The sequence below is a fragment of the Paramisgurnus dabryanus genome, chromosome 10 (assembly GCF_030506205.2).
Source record: "Paramisgurnus dabryanus chromosome 10, PD_genome_1.1, whole genome shotgun sequence".
Classification (NCBI taxonomy): domain Eukaryota; kingdom Metazoa; phylum Chordata; class Actinopteri; order Cypriniformes; family Cobitidae; genus Paramisgurnus; species Paramisgurnus dabryanus.
The window spans coordinates 14,259,800-14,278,411 of NC_133346.1; the positions used below are offsets into that span (position 1 = coordinate 14,259,800).

General features: G+C 43.8%; 1 protein-coding gene and 1 long non-coding RNA gene across 3 annotated transcripts; both read left to right on the forward strand.

Annotated features, from left to right (window-relative positions):
• The first annotated feature begins 2,437 nt into the window (after positions 1-2,437).
• Positions 2,438-13,738, forward strand: LOC135779800 (uncharacterized). 2 transcript variants are annotated; one of them, XM_073816037.1, is made up of 6 exons: positions 2,438-2,797; positions 11,802-11,864; positions 11,998-12,246; positions 12,386-12,537; positions 12,727-12,833; positions 12,942-13,738. In XM_073816037.1, exons 1-6 carry the CDS (start codon positions 2,530-2,532, stop codon positions 13,063-13,065), a joined length of 963 nt encoding a protein of 320 aa, XP_073672138.1. In that variant the 5' UTR covers positions 2,438-2,529; the 3' UTR covers positions 13,066-13,738. The 2 variants fall into 2 exon arrangements, with proteins under 2 accessions (XP_073672138.1, XP_065146780.1); XM_065290708.1 differs by having other exon boundaries at positions 12,386-12,513.
• Positions 13,739-15,558: 1,820 nt separating this feature from the next.
• Positions 15,559-18,354, forward strand: LOC135779801 (uncharacterized). The gene is made up of 4 exons (XR_010544864.1): positions 15,559-15,776; positions 17,380-17,442; positions 17,805-18,134; positions 18,253-18,354. It is a non-coding gene; the product is annotated as an uncharacterized lncRNA (long non-coding RNA).
• Positions 18,355-18,612: the final 258 nt, after the last annotated feature.

Below are 18,612 nucleotides of genomic sequence, written 5' to 3' on the forward strand. Positions count from 1 at the left end.
TCTTCCTCTTCGTCGTCTCAGGAACAAGTGACTGGAGGCGGGGGTACGTCAGACAAGACAACAGCAATCTCACTGCAATACACAGCATTACACAGCACCACTTCAAGTGAAAATTTCTATATCCAAGACTCACCCTCCACGCTCAGTGCACACAAATAGACGCCCGTCTTCCTTTACTTCGCCCTGGACAAAAATATGGAGATGGTAACTCGGCCTAGTGTTTGTTTTCGTCACCGGAGCTGTTTCAGCACAAAAACTCTTCGGCTCGCCCACCGCGCTGGTTCAGGGGTAGGGCCACCCACTCTCTTCCGGAAACACTCAAAGAGATATACAGGTCAAATACATGCACAATACTTCCATAAGGAAACTCCGTTACTCACGACTGCTGCACTTTCTTCGTCCCACGTTCTCCAAGGTTGATCTCACACTGCTAGGACCCCAGATGCATAGACAGGGTGGTTTTTCAGCCACCAACACCACTTTTCCACAACCGTATACTCACAATGGTTCGTCCTTCCTTCCTTCGTTTCTTTCATCCAAGGTCAGTATTCGTTTAATTCTTCTACCTATAAGGTCTTCGGTATCTTCATCAATGTAAGTCTATAATCCAAATGAGAGAGAGAGCAAACACAGCAATCCAAAATAGCGTACCCGGTGAGCCCAACTCAACGCTACAATACACTCCAACAACAGGAATAATAAGCACCCAAACTGTGGTTTAAACTGCCCTGAAATACTCTCCTGAGTGTTGCCATCGTCCAATCACCCGGCGCTCCTCTTAATGACTCTCAGCTGTATGTAATTTGGCTGATTACAGCGTTCGCGACGCTACCGGATGTCCGGTGTTTTCTCTTACCGGTCCGGGCGGAACCAAAACTTTCCAAATTTTTGGTTCCGCCTAAAAGATCGTCACTCCTGTGACATAAGTATTAACCCACACATCCTTTTAAGTACAAAACACATATATTGTACATTCATTTGTAAGTACAGTAGTTTTTTTTGTTATTTACAGTATACATACACTATAAGTATGTATCCTGGTATTACCAAGTACTTATCTAGAATTACATAATAAGAACTACCAAGTATGTACCACTGGAAAGTACAGTAATGATGATACCATTTAATTACCATGTAGATACTCAAAATTAAGTACCACACATTTGTTTGTAAGTACAACATTTTTACCATATATGTACAAGGTTAGTACACATACTGTAAAATAAAGTGCTACTGATCTTTCTTTCTTAAAGGGATAGTTCACCCAAAAATGAAAAATCTATCATCTTTTTCTCATCTTCATGTTTTTCTAAACCTGTATGAGTTTATTTCTTCTGTTGAACACAAAATAGCCAGGCTTAACCATATAAAACACCTCAAATTTATTTCAAGTTATAAATGTTGTGGTGTTATTAAATCTCTGCTTTTAATGTTGTCTGTCAGTGAGAGTAATATGTGAGATGTGATCATAAGTCAGGATGTAGATAGCAACTATTTATAAATATAGTTATAATACAAACTTGTTGCTCATCCAGCAATATTTTTAAAGCTGAATCAAAACACACAGGTAATTTAAACATGTAACCTTAAAGGCGTTCTAAGCGAATCTGCGACACGTTAGTTATTGTTGACGTTTGAATTGTTTTCAAACAGACGGAGCGTAGCTAACTCCTCCCCCTCCCTTCCGTGCTTTCATGAACGCGCCCAACCCCCACCCCCAAATCCTTCTTGTCGTTTATTGGCTGGAACACTTTGTTATGGTTTCTGTTTGTAGGTTTGTCCACTATGTTGATATTGCCATTTGTGAAGCCTGGGCTACAGTTTGATCAGCGGACAGGCAGCAAGCAGATAGTGAGGAGATGTTTGCTGTATGTAACAAAAAATGTTTTATGGTCTAAAACGCATCAATTCGCTTAGAGCACCTTTAACATGAATATACAGATCAGCAATAACATTATGACCACCTGCCTAATATTGTGTAGGTCCCCCTTTTGCCACCAAAACAGCCCTGACCCATCGAGGCATGGACTCCACTAGACCTTTCTATCAGAACCAGCATTAACTTTTTCAGCAATTTCAGCTACACAACATTAGGCAGGAGGTCATAATGTTATGGTTGATCTGTGTATATTTACATAAAACCTTTTTCACATTTTATTGGTGTGTCTTGTGTAATGATAGCCTACCACTGACCAAAATAAAGTCCTCTGCATTTGTATTTTGATGAATGTTTTATATGTGGATGATATTTAAAGGTGTTAAACTTCAATGATGATTAAATTCCACAATGCAAAAAGTGTAAATGACCTCATCCCACACACAATGTAGCAAATATATCTAAAAATAGGCGTCTCTTTATGCAGAATTTATGAAATCTCTTTTTGGTTTCAGAAATTTCAAAAGGTATTCAAATTAATCAATGCAACAATGATCTAAACCATTTGTCCACATGTAAAACTTGTTCTTTAAATGTTTTTCACACTTAGGAGGTGAATATAAGTGTTTACATAAGTTCACACCTCAACACTCATGCTTCCGTTTTGCTTCTTAGTTTTAACTAGAACTGCAGAGGGGATCCACTTTATACAGATCAACACAAAAACAACCTTCAGCTTTACCAGAGTTAAAATGTTGAATTATAAAGTACAAGAGTTGACTGAGGTTATTTATGAAAGTGTGAGCAGGACTGAGTTTCAGAGAATGAAGAAGGACAGAATGAAGTTGATGCTGGAGATCTGTGATGATGTGAGAGATCAAGACTTCAGGACAACCAGACACCAACCACTGCAGTGTACAGGTAATGACATTAATTTCTAAAACATTATAAATACAGATTAAACTGGTACAATTTGTGTATGTTTCTATCTGTGTTGTATTTAAATAGACAAATATGCACATCTGTCATCTTCCGGAAGTGAGTGTGTTAGGAAGAGAATTTACAGATCATTTAAAGTGTGTTTGGTGCAGTTTCTACATAGGTGAGGTTTAGCGCTAAAAATGGTTCCCCTATGAGACACTTTTAGTGCTATTTAGCACCATTTTGTGTGTAGTGCTGTGTGTCCTAAACGATACAAACACTCATCAGTGCCACATCCAGAGAAAAAACCTCACTGAAGAGAGAGACCAGATACTAGGGCGTTTTCACACTGGGCTTGTTTGCTGTAGTCTCATCCCAAGTGAAGATGTTTCCACAATGTTGGTCTGGTTTCACACTCACTCGATTCTATCAAACCCTGGTTCACTTCCGTAATCTCATGTCATTACCGATGTACAAGAGGACATAAACCCATTGCGACTCATATTTCTTGTTGTTTAATATGTTGATGCACAGCAGAGAGAGCGACAGTTGTGCAAATGTGCATTAAAAAATGTAATTCATCAGTTGTCATGGTAATTTTTTTGTTTTTTATTGCAGAACTAATAAAAACATATAAATGCTATATCATTGATAATCACAATGATAATACAGTTGTCATGGTAATCGTGCATTGTGGAAATAAATGATTGATGTCAGTGGCTAAAAGCATGCGCAGATTACTTTGCTTCCTGAAAGAGTGCACACCTGAATCAGAGGTGTTTTCCCATTCACGTAAACCGAGCCACATTTCTATTGCAACCGTGCTCAGACAACCTCCTTCAGGTAGTCTTAAGGTGCATTCACACCAGCCGCGGTAGAGGTGGCAAAACCAAATCACTTTATACCCGAACCGGACGTGCATAAATATTTTTTTTTAAAGAAAGACCCGACCCAAGACAAACCCAAGAAAATTAGACCCGAGTCCGACTCGAACCAGTGGCATTTTTTTACCCAACTGGCCTCGAATGTAAACGACACTGACGTGTGTGCATTCTACAGACCCACTCGCAGAAGTCAGACAGAAAGAAACCCCGCTGGTCTCTCAACCAATTTGGCCAGCTGCTCCATTTGTTTTACTTTGTTATCTGAAGATGACACCCAGGTAACCGCTTAAATGTACGTTACATTTAAAATTGACTGACATGTCTGTCTCAATGAAAATTAACCTACTGCCAGCCACACAATGTCGCAAGCGCTCCTGGCAAACAGAGGAGAGGTGCAAAAAGGACATTTACGCACAAACACAAAAGAGTTCGGGTTTTGGGGTCCGTTCTGCAAAAACACATTCAATTTAAAAGGGATACTACATCGTTTTGTAATATTAAACTATGTTATTACCTAAACTAAGAAGAGTTGATACATACCTCTATCATCTTAGTGCGTGCACTTAATCGCTGTGGCATGCGGCGACACTTTGATAGCACTGTTCATTCAATGGTACCAAACAGAGATGAAGTTAGGAATGACCAAACACATCAACCTTTTCCCTATTTAAAACGAGTAGTTATACGACCAAGTATGGTGGCACAAAATAAATCTTGGGTTTTCGGATCTAAGGGGACCCGTGAAGACCTCTACATTTGAGACATTCACGTGGAAATTTGCGTCATATGAGGGGCATCTGCGACTCCGCTGAGACTCCGCTTGCTTCCTGTTTTCACGTCACTACTACAGCAAGTTCCTGATTGGTTAACGTGGCGTGGAAATCCCCCGAAGTTCAGATTGTTCAACTTGCGTGTTCCGTGGCATTTTGCGCTGCGCCTAAGGGTGTACCGCGCTGCAGGATGCCTAATCGCATCTTTGCATTGACTTAACATGTAAATTACTCGCGCTTGCTGCCTCTACCGCGTCTGGTGTGAACCCTGCATTAGGTTCAGTACCCCGGTGTTCGACTGCGCATGACGGCTTTCAAATTACGGATTTTTCATGCAATTATAATATTAACCTTAGTTCAAATTATATCTAAAGCATATCAACTATTACAATGAGCAATCGTTACTGTGTAAAATAAATGAATGTTAGTTACAGATCCTTAAATTCTTGCCTGGCTGCCAAACCTCTATTCACACAGCGGTGATCCATGCTCGCCATCTCACCTTGTCTTTAGAAAACCAAGTTTTTTATTTTTTTCAGTTTGACCTCTAGCCTGACCCATAATCAAAAATAGACCGTAAGTTAACGTTGGGTTAATTGCGTAACAATGGCAATGTGAGTGTCTGATGAAAACATCTATAGCTTTCAGTGCTGATAAACATTAGGGTTTTTTTGTTTACACAAGATATTTAGAATGTAAAGGGTCATGGTGCAGATTTTTAATAGCTTAATAATTGTAGTTGAAAAACTGAAGGGACATGGTTACATAAAACGTCTCGGTTACTATCGTAACCTCGGTTCCCTGAGAGAACGTGAACGAGACATTGCGTCAGTTAGCTGACGCTATGGGATTGATCCTTCAATCACGATAACCCTGAAGCCTTATTGCACAACGCCAGTGCAGTTGAAACTCGCGCTGGCCAATGACGCTCAAGACGGCAAAAGAGGGCGTGGCCTTCTCACTATAATAGCAGCCGTCCTGAGCGAATATCTTCAGTAAAAACGACTGAACGAGCGTACAGCCTACGAAGCCGTGAGCACGGCAGCTAACGCAATGTCTCGTTCACGTTCTCTCAGGGAACCGAGGTTACGATAGTAACCGAGACGTTCCCTGTCGAGAACGTTCTCTCGACATTGCGTCAGTTAGCTGACGCTATGGGAGATTGTATAGAACCGCGCCGTGCATACGGCAAGATAGGCCAAGCATAACGAAGCAAACAGCATGCAACAATCTCAATGACCAGCCGATAGCGGCATATCGTACTAATCACCAGCCAAAAACCATAACAGGGCCAGTAGCGTACTAGCGTAACACCACATTAAGCGGGTAAGAAGTAAACGCTAAAGAATTAAACAACATACCTAGCGAGCGGACGGCGTCCGGCGCACAAGTTGTAGAAGTGTTTAGATCATTGGACTAGCGGCGGTGAACACAGCACTCTTGCAGTCACCTGTTGACATCCCCAAACGGCGGACGAGGTCCGGCGTTGAAGTTTGTAGAAAATAATCCACATGCAATATTCATATGACTCAGCATCCAGCGAGCGGGTGATTTCCGGCGTCCGGAATGCAAGTGATAATCCGCAAAAACCAATACATGGTGGTATTCTCGTAGTGAATAAACCGAATACTCAGCGAGCGAGCAGCGTCCGGCGCTAAGGTATTCTCAAGTTGGCGTCGCGGTAGCGCCGCCCCTTACACACGACCTGATAGAAACCATCAGGTATGTCAGGCACTGGAGGTGGGGGGCATGTTTACCGAAAGTACTCGGGAGGCCAATGAGGAGACATCCAGATTATAAAACCTAGCAAAGGTGTTCTGAGACGACCAGCCAGCAGCCAAGCATAAATCCTGAATAGATGCGCCTTTATACCAAGCCCATGACGATGCAATAGCTCTCGTAGAATGGGCTCTAATATTCAAAGGGCATCGCACTCCTTGGCTAGAGTATGCCAGTGAAATAGCATCAACCACCCAGTGCGAAAGTCTTTGCTTGGAAACTGGGCGTCCTTTGGTGCTGCCTCCAAAACAAACAAACAGCTGTTCCGCTGCCCGGAACGGTGCCGAGCGATCAATATAAGCTTTTAGCGCTCTTACCGGGCAAAGCTCCCTCTGGACGATCGCGTTAGTAGTCGCCGCGTCATCCGAGGAGAAGGCGGGGATAGAAATAACCTGCGCTCTAAATGGCGTGGATAGCGATTTAGGCACATAACCCGCTTTGGGTTTCAACGTGACATTACAGTCTCCTGGTCCAAATTGTAAGCATTCAGCGTTCACAGAGAGAGCATGCAGATCTCCTATGCGCTTAGCTGAAGCCAAAGCCAGCAGAAGCACAGTTTTTAGAGAAAGCTCCTTCAAACCTACCGTTAGAATAGGCTCAAACGGAGGAAGAGTTAGTGCTTTCAGGACCAAGGCCAGGTCCCAAGACGGTACGGTGGGAGGGCGAGAAGGTCTGAGGCGCCGTGCACCCCGTAAAAACTTCGTTATGAGCTCGTGTTTGCCCACCGAGCGCCCCCCAATATTAGCATGAAAAGCTGCGATAGCAGCAACATACACTTTAAGGGTGGAGGGCATGCTTCCCGTATCCATTCTGTGCTGTAGAAAGGATAGAATAGCTGACACGGAGCAGTTCACCGGGTCAAACTCTTTTTCTTTGCACCAGGCAGCGAATACCGACCACTTAAGGGCATATAACCGTCTTGTAGCGGGGGCACGCGACTGCATCAGCGTATCGAGCACACTCTGCGGCAGCGCCGCGTCTGTCAGCGGTTCCCACACACCTTCCACGCGTGAAGTTTCCACTTCTCGGGGCTGGGGTGCCAGATTGATCCGTTCGCCTGAGAGAGCAGGTCTCGTCTCAACGGGATCGGCCACGGGGGAGCCGTTGACAGTTCCAACAGCTCGGGAAACCACGGCTGGTTCGGCCAGTACGGGGCGATTAGTGTCACTGTTGCTTTTTCCTCTCTGATCTTGTGTAAAACTGACGGCAGCAGTTTTATGGGGGGAAACGCATATTTGCTGGCTCTCGGCCACGGCAACGACAGCGCTTCTCCGCCCAGAGGAGAGCTCGTCAACGAGAAGAACAGCGGGCAGTGTGTGTTTTCCTCGGACGCAAACAGATCCACTTCTGCTTTCCCGAACTGACTCCAGATCAGCTCGATAGATAGGGGGTTCAATCTCCATTCCCCTTGGGGAATGCCGTTCCTCGACAGCATATCCGCTCCGCAGTTCATGCTGCCCGGTACATGCGTCGCTTTTATTGAAAGGAGATGACGATCCGCCCACAACAGTATCGCTTCTGCCTGTCTGAACAGCGGCCTGGAGCGCACTCCTCCCTGGCGATTTATGTATGAAACCACCGTAGTGTTGTCCGTCCGGACAAGAACATGATGGCCCCCGATCAGCGTCGCAAAGCTCTGCAGTGCTAAAAAGACGGCCTTGAGCTCTAGACGGTTTATATGCCATAACCGCTCCGACTCCGGCCAGGAGCCCGAAGCCGGGACGCCCTCGCACAGGGCTCCCCAGCCCGTTAACGACGCGTCCGTTGTGACTACTTTCCGTCTCGTAACCAGCCCGAGTGGGGCACCCCCGCTGAACAGGTTGGGATCGAACCAGGGTCTCAGCGCTCGCATACATCTGTTCGTAACTGTAATGCGCGCTCGTCCCGATATCCACGCCCTGTTGGGCACTCTGGATCGTAACCATAGCTGCAACGGGCGCATATACAGCAGACCGAGTGGGCAAACCGGTGAGGCTGCCGCCATCAAGCCTAAAAGTCTCTGAAACCGTTTCAGTGGCACAGTGCCTCCGTGGCTGAATACATTCAGAGCAGACGTCAGATCCCGTTTGCGCTCCTCTGATAAGAAAGCCTTCATTGAGACTGAGTCGAGACGCACGCCTAGAAACGCGATCTCCTGCGTTGGAGATAGAGCGCTCTTCTGCAAATTCACACGTAGACCGAGGCTGTCTAAATGCGAAAGTACTGCGTCCCTGTGGCTGATGAGCACCTCTCTGGATTGTGCTAAAATCAGCCAATCGTCCAAATAATTCAGGATGCGAATGCCGCTCGCTCTCAGCGGGGACAGCGCCGCGTCTATACATTTCGTGAATGTGCGCGGGGCGAGCGCCAGACCGAACGGGAGGACCGTGAACTGGTATGCAGCATCCTTGAATGCAAATCTCAGAAAGCGCCTGTGGTGCGGGGCGATCTGAATGTGAAAATAAGCATCCTTTAGGTCCACTGAAATAAACCAGTCCCCGGGCCGAATGTGGGCGAGGATCTGTTTCAGTGTAGTCATTTTGACAGCACGTTTGTGTAATGCTTTGTTGATTTGTCTCAAATCCAAGATCGGTCTGAGACCGCCGTCTTTTTTCGGGACGACAAAGTACCGGCTGTAAAAACCGCTCTCTCTCTCTTGCATCGGAACTGACTCTATCGCTTGTTTGGCGAGGAGATTGCAGATTTCCTGATACAAAATCGACTCGTCCTGAGCCCGGACCGTTGACGCTATCACGCCGTTGAAACGGGGAGGTCTGCGTCGAAACTGTAGAGAATATCCTTTCTGAATAATGTTCAGCATCCATTCCGATATGTTGGGAATGGCACGCCATGCATCTAAGCGCAGTGATAGCGGTTGAATGACAGGATGACCTGACCGCTCGTTGCCACCGAGCGTCTCGTGCGTGACGGGTAGCTCGGTTCTGGGGGGCTGCGCGTTGCTCGTCGGATCGCTGCTCGGGGGCGAGTGACCCAGCGGGACTAATGAAGACCTCTCCGCTCTGTGCAGCGTGTGTGTTACGGGCACAAGAGAGGATGGCCGGGGGGCGGCTGAGACCGCGATAGACAACGGGCTTTTGTGCGGCTCGCTGAGACCGTGCATTAACCCTTCCCGTCCCCGCTTTCTCTGCGACCCGCGCGACGCGGGGGGGTTCGAAAGCAGGGAGGGTGCGCTGTGCGTGTCTATATGAGGGTGGGAGCTGCCCTGGGGCGAGCGACCCGAAACCAGATAAGGAGGAAAACGCTCTTTTTGTGAAAAAGTAACATTTTTTATTGCATTCAACACAAAAACATTTAAAGAGACAGTCTCTGCGTCGCCCGCAACAGCCAGGGGGACGCTTGACGAGACTTTCGTTCTCTTGGCGGCGGGCTCGCCGCTCGGCGTTCTCTCTCTCACACCACTCACGTCAGGAACGCGGCTTTGCTCCGGACTGCGGTCCCCCTGGACCCGGTTTCTTGCGACGCTTCCTGGTGGATTCGTGCCAGGGGCTCTTGTGACGCACCACCGGTTCAGGTCTCACTGTCGGGGGCGTCGCCGCGGGGGGTTGCGCTGCCGGCCGGCGTGGCGCAGACTCGGAGCGGTGTCTCGGCGGCGGCGGTCCCGCCGGCGCATGAGACATAGGGCGGCGAGGAAGAAAGTGACTCATGGCTTTAGAACTCTTCACCGCCTCCGAGAATCGCTCCGTGATGGTACCCACGGCGTCACCGAACAGGCCAGATGGGGAAACGGGAGCGTTAAGCAGCGTCTTCCTGTCGGCCTCCTTGAGATCTGTAAGATTTAACCACAGCTGGCGCTGCATCACCACCATGAAGCCCATGCTGCGTCCGATAGCCTGCGCCGACTTTTTGGTGGCTTTCAGCGCGAAGTCCGTTGCCGCCCTCAGATCCCTGAAGGTATTCAGGTCCGTGCTGCCCTCGTCCAGCGCCTTTAGAGCCCGCGCCTGGAAAATCTGGAGGACCGCCATGGTGTGTAGCAAAGACAGAGCCTCCCCTGACGCGGCGTAGGCTTTATCAGCCAGGTGCGCCGTCATGCGGCACGCCTTAGAGGGTAGTGAAGCCTCACCACCCAAGGAGGAGGACGATGGGCAGAGATGGGCCGCCACGGCTTCTTCGACGGGGGGGATATGCAGGTATCCACGAGCCTCCGCCCCGTCCACTTTAGAAAACAGCTCAGACCCGCCGGCGCGAGCGCGGACGCCCTGGGGGGTCGCCCACGCTTTGGTGACCTCATCGTGCAGGTCTGGGAGGAAAGGGGCACTTTTCCTCGGAGCGGCGGCACGGCGGCCCGAGTCAAAGTACCACGAATCGAGCTTGCTCCTTTGGGGTTCTTGCGGGGAACTCCACTCGATCTCTAAATCCTGCACGGCCTTAGAGAGAATGCGCACCAGCTCTTCGTGAAAGGAGGGGAGGTGGGCGTCAGCCTCCGACGCGGCAGGCGGAGATTGGTCCCAATCTCCGTCAGACGCCGTCAGTGACATCTCATCCTCCTCTGCGGGGACCCCAAAGGAGACAGACTCGGCAGCTCCCGGTTCAGGCGACGAACTGAACCGGAGAGCGACGGGGAGGGGAAGCGCGGCGTTCCGGCACGCGCTCGCTCTCCGTCGGTGGCTGAGCCCCCACCAGCGGCACCTTGGCGGCAGTGGGAGGCTGCAGCGAGGAGCTTTCGAGAGCGATGTTGAGCCGAGTCCTGAGCACCCTCATTGTGAGCTCATCACAATGAGGGCACTCCGACCCAACCAACGCCGTCTCTGCGTGGAGAAGCCCCAGACATACAATACACAGTTTGTGCGAATCGGGCGGGTCGATAGGACCTCCGCACCGTGAGCACATTCGCGACATCTGGATCGCTAAGAGGGACGTCCGTCTTATCCGCGTACTCAACAGATGTCTTCGTTGCAGGGTAAAACTTGCTCGTGAAGGAGAAAATACTGAAGATATTCGCTCAGGACGGCTGCTATTATAGTGAGAAGGCCACGCCCTCTTTTGCCGTCTTGAGCGTCATTGGCCAGCGCGAGTTTCAACTGCACTGGCGTTGTGCAATAAGGCTTCAGGGTTATCGTGATTGAAGGATCAATCCCATAGCGTCAGCTAACTGACGCAATGTCGAGAGAACGTTCTCGACAGGGAACTACAACAGTGAGTTTAAGTGTAAAAGATCATAGAATCTAGTGTCAAAAACTGTATTCAGGATAAAAGTAACTTGGTATCTAATTGTTAGCTTTATACATCATTCTGAAGTTTTGAAAATGTGTCTGTAGATGCTATGTAAATTCAAAAATGAGTAGTCTATACTGTATATACAAGATCACAATCCAAAGACACCTATTGTAGGTGACACTCTCGTTGCCGCTTGAAAAGTTAAGAAATGTTCAACTTCTGCCGCGAGCAACGGCAGTGACGCGGCGCCGACTGATCCACAATTCAGTTCGACAACACTTGACGTCACCCATTAAAAGTGAATGGGAAGCGCCAACAATTACACCCCGTGTGAATGTGCCGTAATGTGGTCAGCACTGAGTCTGAGGGAATGAACAGAGAGACTGGAGATAATGGTGGATATCTATGAATGTGCAGATTCTGTGAGAGATCACGACTTCAGGACAGAAACAAACACACATCAACAACTTCAGCGTACAGGTAATTCAATTCTGTGTTGAAACACACACAAAAAAAACAGTTAAAACATAATTAATATTGTGTCTATTTGTGCTGTAATACATGGGGAAGTAACAATGGAAACTAAATCATATCTTTTCATGTATTCATTTAGTTATAGTGTGTTTGGTGCTGCTGTGTGTTCTTCTACTGACTGCAGTCATAGTGCTGTGTGTCCTGATCAATACAAATCACCACTTTAACATCAAGACCAAAAACATCACAGAAGAGAGAGACCAGCTATTAACTAAGAATCACAACCTCACAGAAGAGAGACATGAATTAATAGACAAGTATAATAATATTACTAAACTAAATGAGCACTTGAATCAAGAGAAATATAAACTGTGGACACAACTTAATGGTAATCTTAAACTACAAATTCATCTAAAATATTCAATATTAAAAGGCTTGCAGTAAATACATGTTGTTAACACTACTGTAAGTTGTGAAATTAAGTGTGGCCAGAAAAAAATTAACAGCTAAACTGGTTGTTTTTAAAGCTGGATGGATTAACTATCAGTCCAGTTTGTACTTCATTTCATCTGAGAAGAAGAGCTGGAGTGAGAGCAGAAGATACTGTAGAGAGAGAGGAGCAGATCTGATCATCATTAACAACAAAGAGGAACAAGTCAGTAAAGTTTTGCCTTCAAAAGTGAGTTAAATCATATATGCGTCTTAATAAAACTTTAGATATGGTTATGCAGTATTGATAATGAATGTTATATAGAAATAACAGTGTCTGCTATGTCCTTATTACAAGTAAACATACACCATGTACTGTATGTGCAGGAGTGAGGTGAATACTTGATGACAAACATTTGTTGTTTTTTCATGTTCTCAGGATTTTATTCAGAAGAATTCTGGTAATGATGGACTCTGGATTGGTCTGACTGACAGTGCTGTAGAGGGCAGATGGAAATGGGTTGATGGCAGCACACCAAACACTAGGTGAGAAATCATTAAATTTAACTGATTATTATTCAATAAATGATTCTCACAGTCAGTATCATATCACACAGAAAACAACACTGAAGATCTAATGATGAGCTTTTTCAGATTCTGGAGGTCTGGAGAACCAAATGGATATGGAAGAGAGAACTGTGTTGTGTCTTCTTCATCAGGGTGGGCTGATTTTCCCTGTACTGATGCTTTTAAATGGATTTGTGAGAGAGCACAGTAGCAACTTTCTTTAGACATTTGTTTTAATGTAGTTCTAAACATAGGTTTAGGAGGAGCCCAAACATTCAGGCCTGTCAATTATCATTATGAGCGTATATAAGGAAGCCTTCAGGCCTCTGCGTCCAGCTGCAATTCTTCCGGCATCTCTCCTCCTCTTCCCCATCTCCTGCTTCACTGCTCTCTTTCCTCCTCTGTTCAGATCTGTTGCATGAGGGGTTAAACCTTGGGCTCAAGCTCCAGCCTTAGGTTCAGAGCTCCTTCAAGGACAGCAGGTTAATGTGCAGGCGAACTAGTGAAGCAACAATTTGTGAAAAACACACGATATGGATTCACCATGTTCCACCTTTGCTCCAACACCACGTTCACTGTCACCTAAGTTTGAATTACTGGCACCTGCCCCTCATCAGCTCATCTCATCTCCACAGTATACACAGACACACCTCAGATGCACTCACTGTCTAACAGTATCTCACTTTGGGTTATGGACTCTGTGCCTGTTGGATTATACTTGCCTTAGTATCTCCCTGAAAGTACTCGTCTATTATGTCCGTGCTCCATCTTGGTTACTCCTGTAAATGGTTACCTCCATACTTGCCAAGTGATCTCCTGTCAGCTGCAATTGGGGTGTGTAGTCCTGTCCATGTCCATTACCATTGTGTCACTGTCTGCAAAGATAAGAGACTGTATATAATATATTATTGTCAGTATTATCTGCTCTACTACTGTCGGTTTGTAAGCTTACTTGTTTGCTTTTGCTCCTCTGCTATGTAAATAAACTTGTTAACTATCACCTGTGCCTCACATCTCTGCACATACTATATTTACAGTGACAACATACAGTACTGTAAAGATCTTTCTCGATAGTTCACACAAAAAAATTAAATTCTCACCTTCATGTTTTTCTAAACCTGTGAGTTTATTTCTTCTATTGAAAACAAAATATATTTTGATAAATGATGTTAACCACACAGTTGATCGTACCCATTCAAATAAATAGTAGAAAAATAAAATGCTATGGAAGTCAATACCATCAACTGTGTGCTCACCATCATCCCTTGCATTAAACAGAATAATGAAACTCATACATTTTAAAAACAAGTAAATTATATAAGGACATTGGTCTATTATAGGAATTTCTAGAACATCTAAAGATTGTCAGATAGGCTCAACCAGTAGCTTAATCATTCTTAAATAAATGAAATATGTAAGCATGTCCTTCTTTAGCCCGGGTTACATTGCACGATTTTTGCCATGCTATCAGAATATTTTTACCCTGTGCAATGTGGAGTGTTTTAACTTTGGTACGACAAGCATGTAGAATGTACGATAATGAAACCTAATGAATCATAGGCTGTGACAACTGCGACTCACGTTAGCGCCATGTTATCAGTTGGTAAACAAATACTGGTTAGGGCTGGGCCGGTTTGGATTTTTTCTTACCGTGGTCGGAAATTAACAAATTTTTGCGATTTGGGGGTTTATTGGCAAAACAACGAGTTAAATAACATGCATGATTTATTTATCTTCAATACAAAACAAGTCAAATTACTTAAGGAACATGTAAAGTGAATATCATTTCCTTCAACGTTTCTTCAATTTTAACATTCATCAACTTGAACAATTAATATTATCAGTTAAAAGAAAATAAATGTTAACGCATTTTGTGTGTCCATTACAGATACCGTCTCGCTTGTTCTGTTTGTCCTGTCGTGTAAGTTTTTTGTCATTGTTTGCCCCCTCGAGGGCTTTTATGTTACAATAAACATCTTTTAGTTACGAGCGGTCTGCGCTGGGGTTCTATCCATCATAACACCATGACAGAATGAACCAGCCATTCAAGAACCCAGCAGACAGTTTATTTTCACGTCTGTTGAGTGTTCCTGTCGTCTGGTGTGACCGTAAGAGCGTGTTCTGCTCAGGGAGCCGTAAGTTCCTGGGCTGTGAGACGCGAGTGCGCGTTTTGGGTCGGTGAGCCACAAGTGCCTGTTCCGGGACAATTGTCATTTGTGCTGGTTCTGGATGGGGAGCAGGGAGGGAGTTCCAGCTTCTCGGACGGTGTGTTGCGAGTGCCGGCTCTGCGGAGGGGGAGTTCCGGGTGCCTGTTCCCGGTCAGCGAGCTCTGCAGGAGTGTTAAATTCCACAGTGCAAATAGTGTAAATGACCTCATCCCACACACAATGTAGCAAAGTCTTTTATTGTTTTCTACTATATCAACATGTATATCTACAAATAGGTGTCTTTATGCAAAATTTATGAAATCTTTTTTGTTTCAGAAATTTCAAAAGGTATTTAAAATAATCAATGCAACAATGATCAATGATCAATGATCAATGAAACCATTTGTGTACATGTAAAACTTGTTCTTTAAAACTTCTGTAAATGTTTCTCACACTTAAAGTAAGAGGTGAATATAAGGGTTTGAGTTCACAGCTCAACACTAATGCTTCCGTTTTGCTTCTTAGTTTTAACTAGAACTAGAAGAGATCCTCTTTATACAGATGAACACAAAAACAACATTCAGCAGAGTTAAAATGTCGGATTATAAACTACGACAGTGGACTGAGGTTACTTATGAAAGTGTGAGCAGGACTGAGATTCAGGGAATAAAGATGGACAAAATGAAGTTGATGCTGGAGATCTGTCACGATGTAAGAGATCAAGACTTCAGGACCGACTCCAATACAACCAGACACCAACCACTGCAGTGTACAGGTAATGACATTCATTTCTAAAACAACATAAGCAAGCAGCTTTTGTCGCCTTAACTAAACTTCCTAATAAGATAGACTTACCTTATTTCAAATCATACCTAAAGCATATCACAATGAGCAATTGTTAATGTGTAAAATGAATGTATACAATATTAGTTACAGATCTTTAAATTCTTGCCTGGCTGCCAAATTCGCACAGCAGTGATCCATGCTCGCCATTTTCCCTTGTCTTTAGGAAATAAAACATTTTTATTTTCGATAAGGTATTTCTAGAGGTCATTTTAGCCACAGCCAGACAAATAAACAGACATAGACCTTAAGTGAACTTTGGGCCAGACGCGTAACAATGGCAATGTGCCTGTCTGATGAAACCATCTATAGTTTTCTGTGCTGATAAACATTCGTTTTTTTCGTTTACACTTGAAGATATTCACAATGTAAAGGGTCATGGTGCAGATTTTTAATAGCTTAATAATGTAGTTGAAAAACTGAAAGGGACATTGTTACGTAAAAATGCAACGGTGCACTTAGTTAAAGTTTAAAAGATCATAGAATCCAGAGTCAAAAACTATTCAGGATAAAAGTAACTTGGTATCTAATTGTTCAACCCTGTATCACGAAATTATGTACCTATAGTCGTGTAAATTTGTTAGTCTTTTCCGTGACACTGACATTGTTTTACTCCATTTTATGTGAACATGTCACGTATTTCTGTTTACGTGTCATTGTCACGTATTTGTAACTCAACTGTTTTGTCCTATTTTCAAATCATTGATGCTTCGGGTTAGGGTTAGATTTGGTGTTTGCGTTAGAAAGTCACTCTAAGTATTGGTTTATACCTTTTTTTTCATGATTGATTTTTTTATATTTTATGATTTTTAAACCATTGTCGACTGGCATTAGGGTTAGAGTTGGGTTTTGGTAAGGTTGTCATTTTATTTAAATCTAACTCTAAACCGAAGCCACAATGGTAAGAAAATGGGTCAAAACAGTTGAGTAACAAATACTTGATAGTGACACGTAAACAGGAATGCGTGACATGTTCACGCAAAAAAGCATGTCACTGTCACGGAAAAGACTCACAAATTTATGTGACTATAGGTACGTAATTTCGTGATACTGGTTTAAATTGTTAGCTTCATACATTGTTTAGAAGTTTTGAAAATGTGTCTGTAGATGCTTTGTAAAAGCAAAAATGAATATACTGTATATCCAAGATCACAATACATATAGCCCCATACTGTAGCATTGTAATACATATTCCAATCAGTAATGCAGTCCACGCATCTTTACTAGAGGAGAGATGAACTATTTGTGGGTCTAAAAAACAGCTTTGAACTTTAAACACTGAATGACACATGATCTTGGACTTCACACATAGGCCTCACTTCCTTTATCATTCTACCGTATGCTAAAACCAGAATCAATATGCAGAAAACACCCCCAAGCTGCCAACCTACACAAGAAGTACATTCAGCATTATCACAGTTCAATAGAAATTAAAAGTTAAGATGGGAGAGATTGTTTATGATAATGATGTCAGCACTGAGTCTGGGGGAATGAACAGAGAGAGAATAGAAATGATGGTGTCATCTAATGTGCAGATTCTGTGAGAGATCACGACTTCAAGACAGAAACAAACACACACCAACAACTTCAGCATACAGGTAAGAAACAGTAAGAAACTGTTTAATCATAAATCATTCTTTTGTCTATCTGTGCTGTAATACATGGGGAGGTAACAATGCAATTAAAGGGAGGTTTTGGATTTCTGAAATTATTGAAGAGAATATCCCTTTGGACCCTAAACTATGTTTATTGCATATATATCCTGAAAATTTCTATAGAGAAGCTTATAGATTTTAGCTTACTAAAGCCAAACGTGTGATTGCACTCGAGTGGAAAAATATTCAAAGACCTGCCCTCTCACAGGACAAAAGATATGACTTATAATCTTGCTGTTGAAAAATTGACATATGCAGCTAGATATAATATAATAAAATTAAAAAATATCTATTAATTTCATCAGTTACAGTTTGTTTGGCGCTGCTGTGTGTTCTTCTACTGACTGCAGTCATAGTGCTGTGTGTCCTCATCAATACAAACAATCACCAGTTTAACATCAAGACCAAAAACATCACAGAAGAGAGAGACCAGCTACTAACCAAATATACCAACATCACTGAAGAGAGATACCAGCTACTAACCAAATATACCAACATCACTGAAGAGAGATACCAGCTACTAACCAAATATACCAACATCACAGAAGAGAGAGATGATGTAATAGCCAAGTATAATAATATTATTAAACAAAATGAGCAGCTGAAGAAGAAAAATACACTTTGGACACTTTATGGTAATCTTTACAAAACATCTCAAATATTCAATATTAAAAGGATGTAGTACATACATTTTGTAAACACTACTGTAAGGTCAGAAAAATTATTTAGTAGCTGAACTGGTTGTTTTTACAGATGGATGGACTTATTATCAATCCAGTTTTTACTTCATTTCATCTGAGAAGAATAACTGGAGTGAGAGCAGAAGATACTGTAGAGAGAGAGGAGCAGATCTGATCATCATTAACAACAAAGAGGAACAAGTGAGTAAAGTTTCGTTTTAAAAGTAAGTTAAATCATATGGATTCTTAAAAAGCAACTATGGTTTGATTCACAATTTTGCATTTCCTTTGGTGTGTAAGTGTGTATTATTACATGTTAAAGATGTGCAAAAGGTACAAACCCCAAAGTAAACGATGACACAAGTTATCGTCTCAAAAGTAACTCTCTTTTCTTGGACTACAACAAACACACGGATTGTAGGCAACAGTTTAC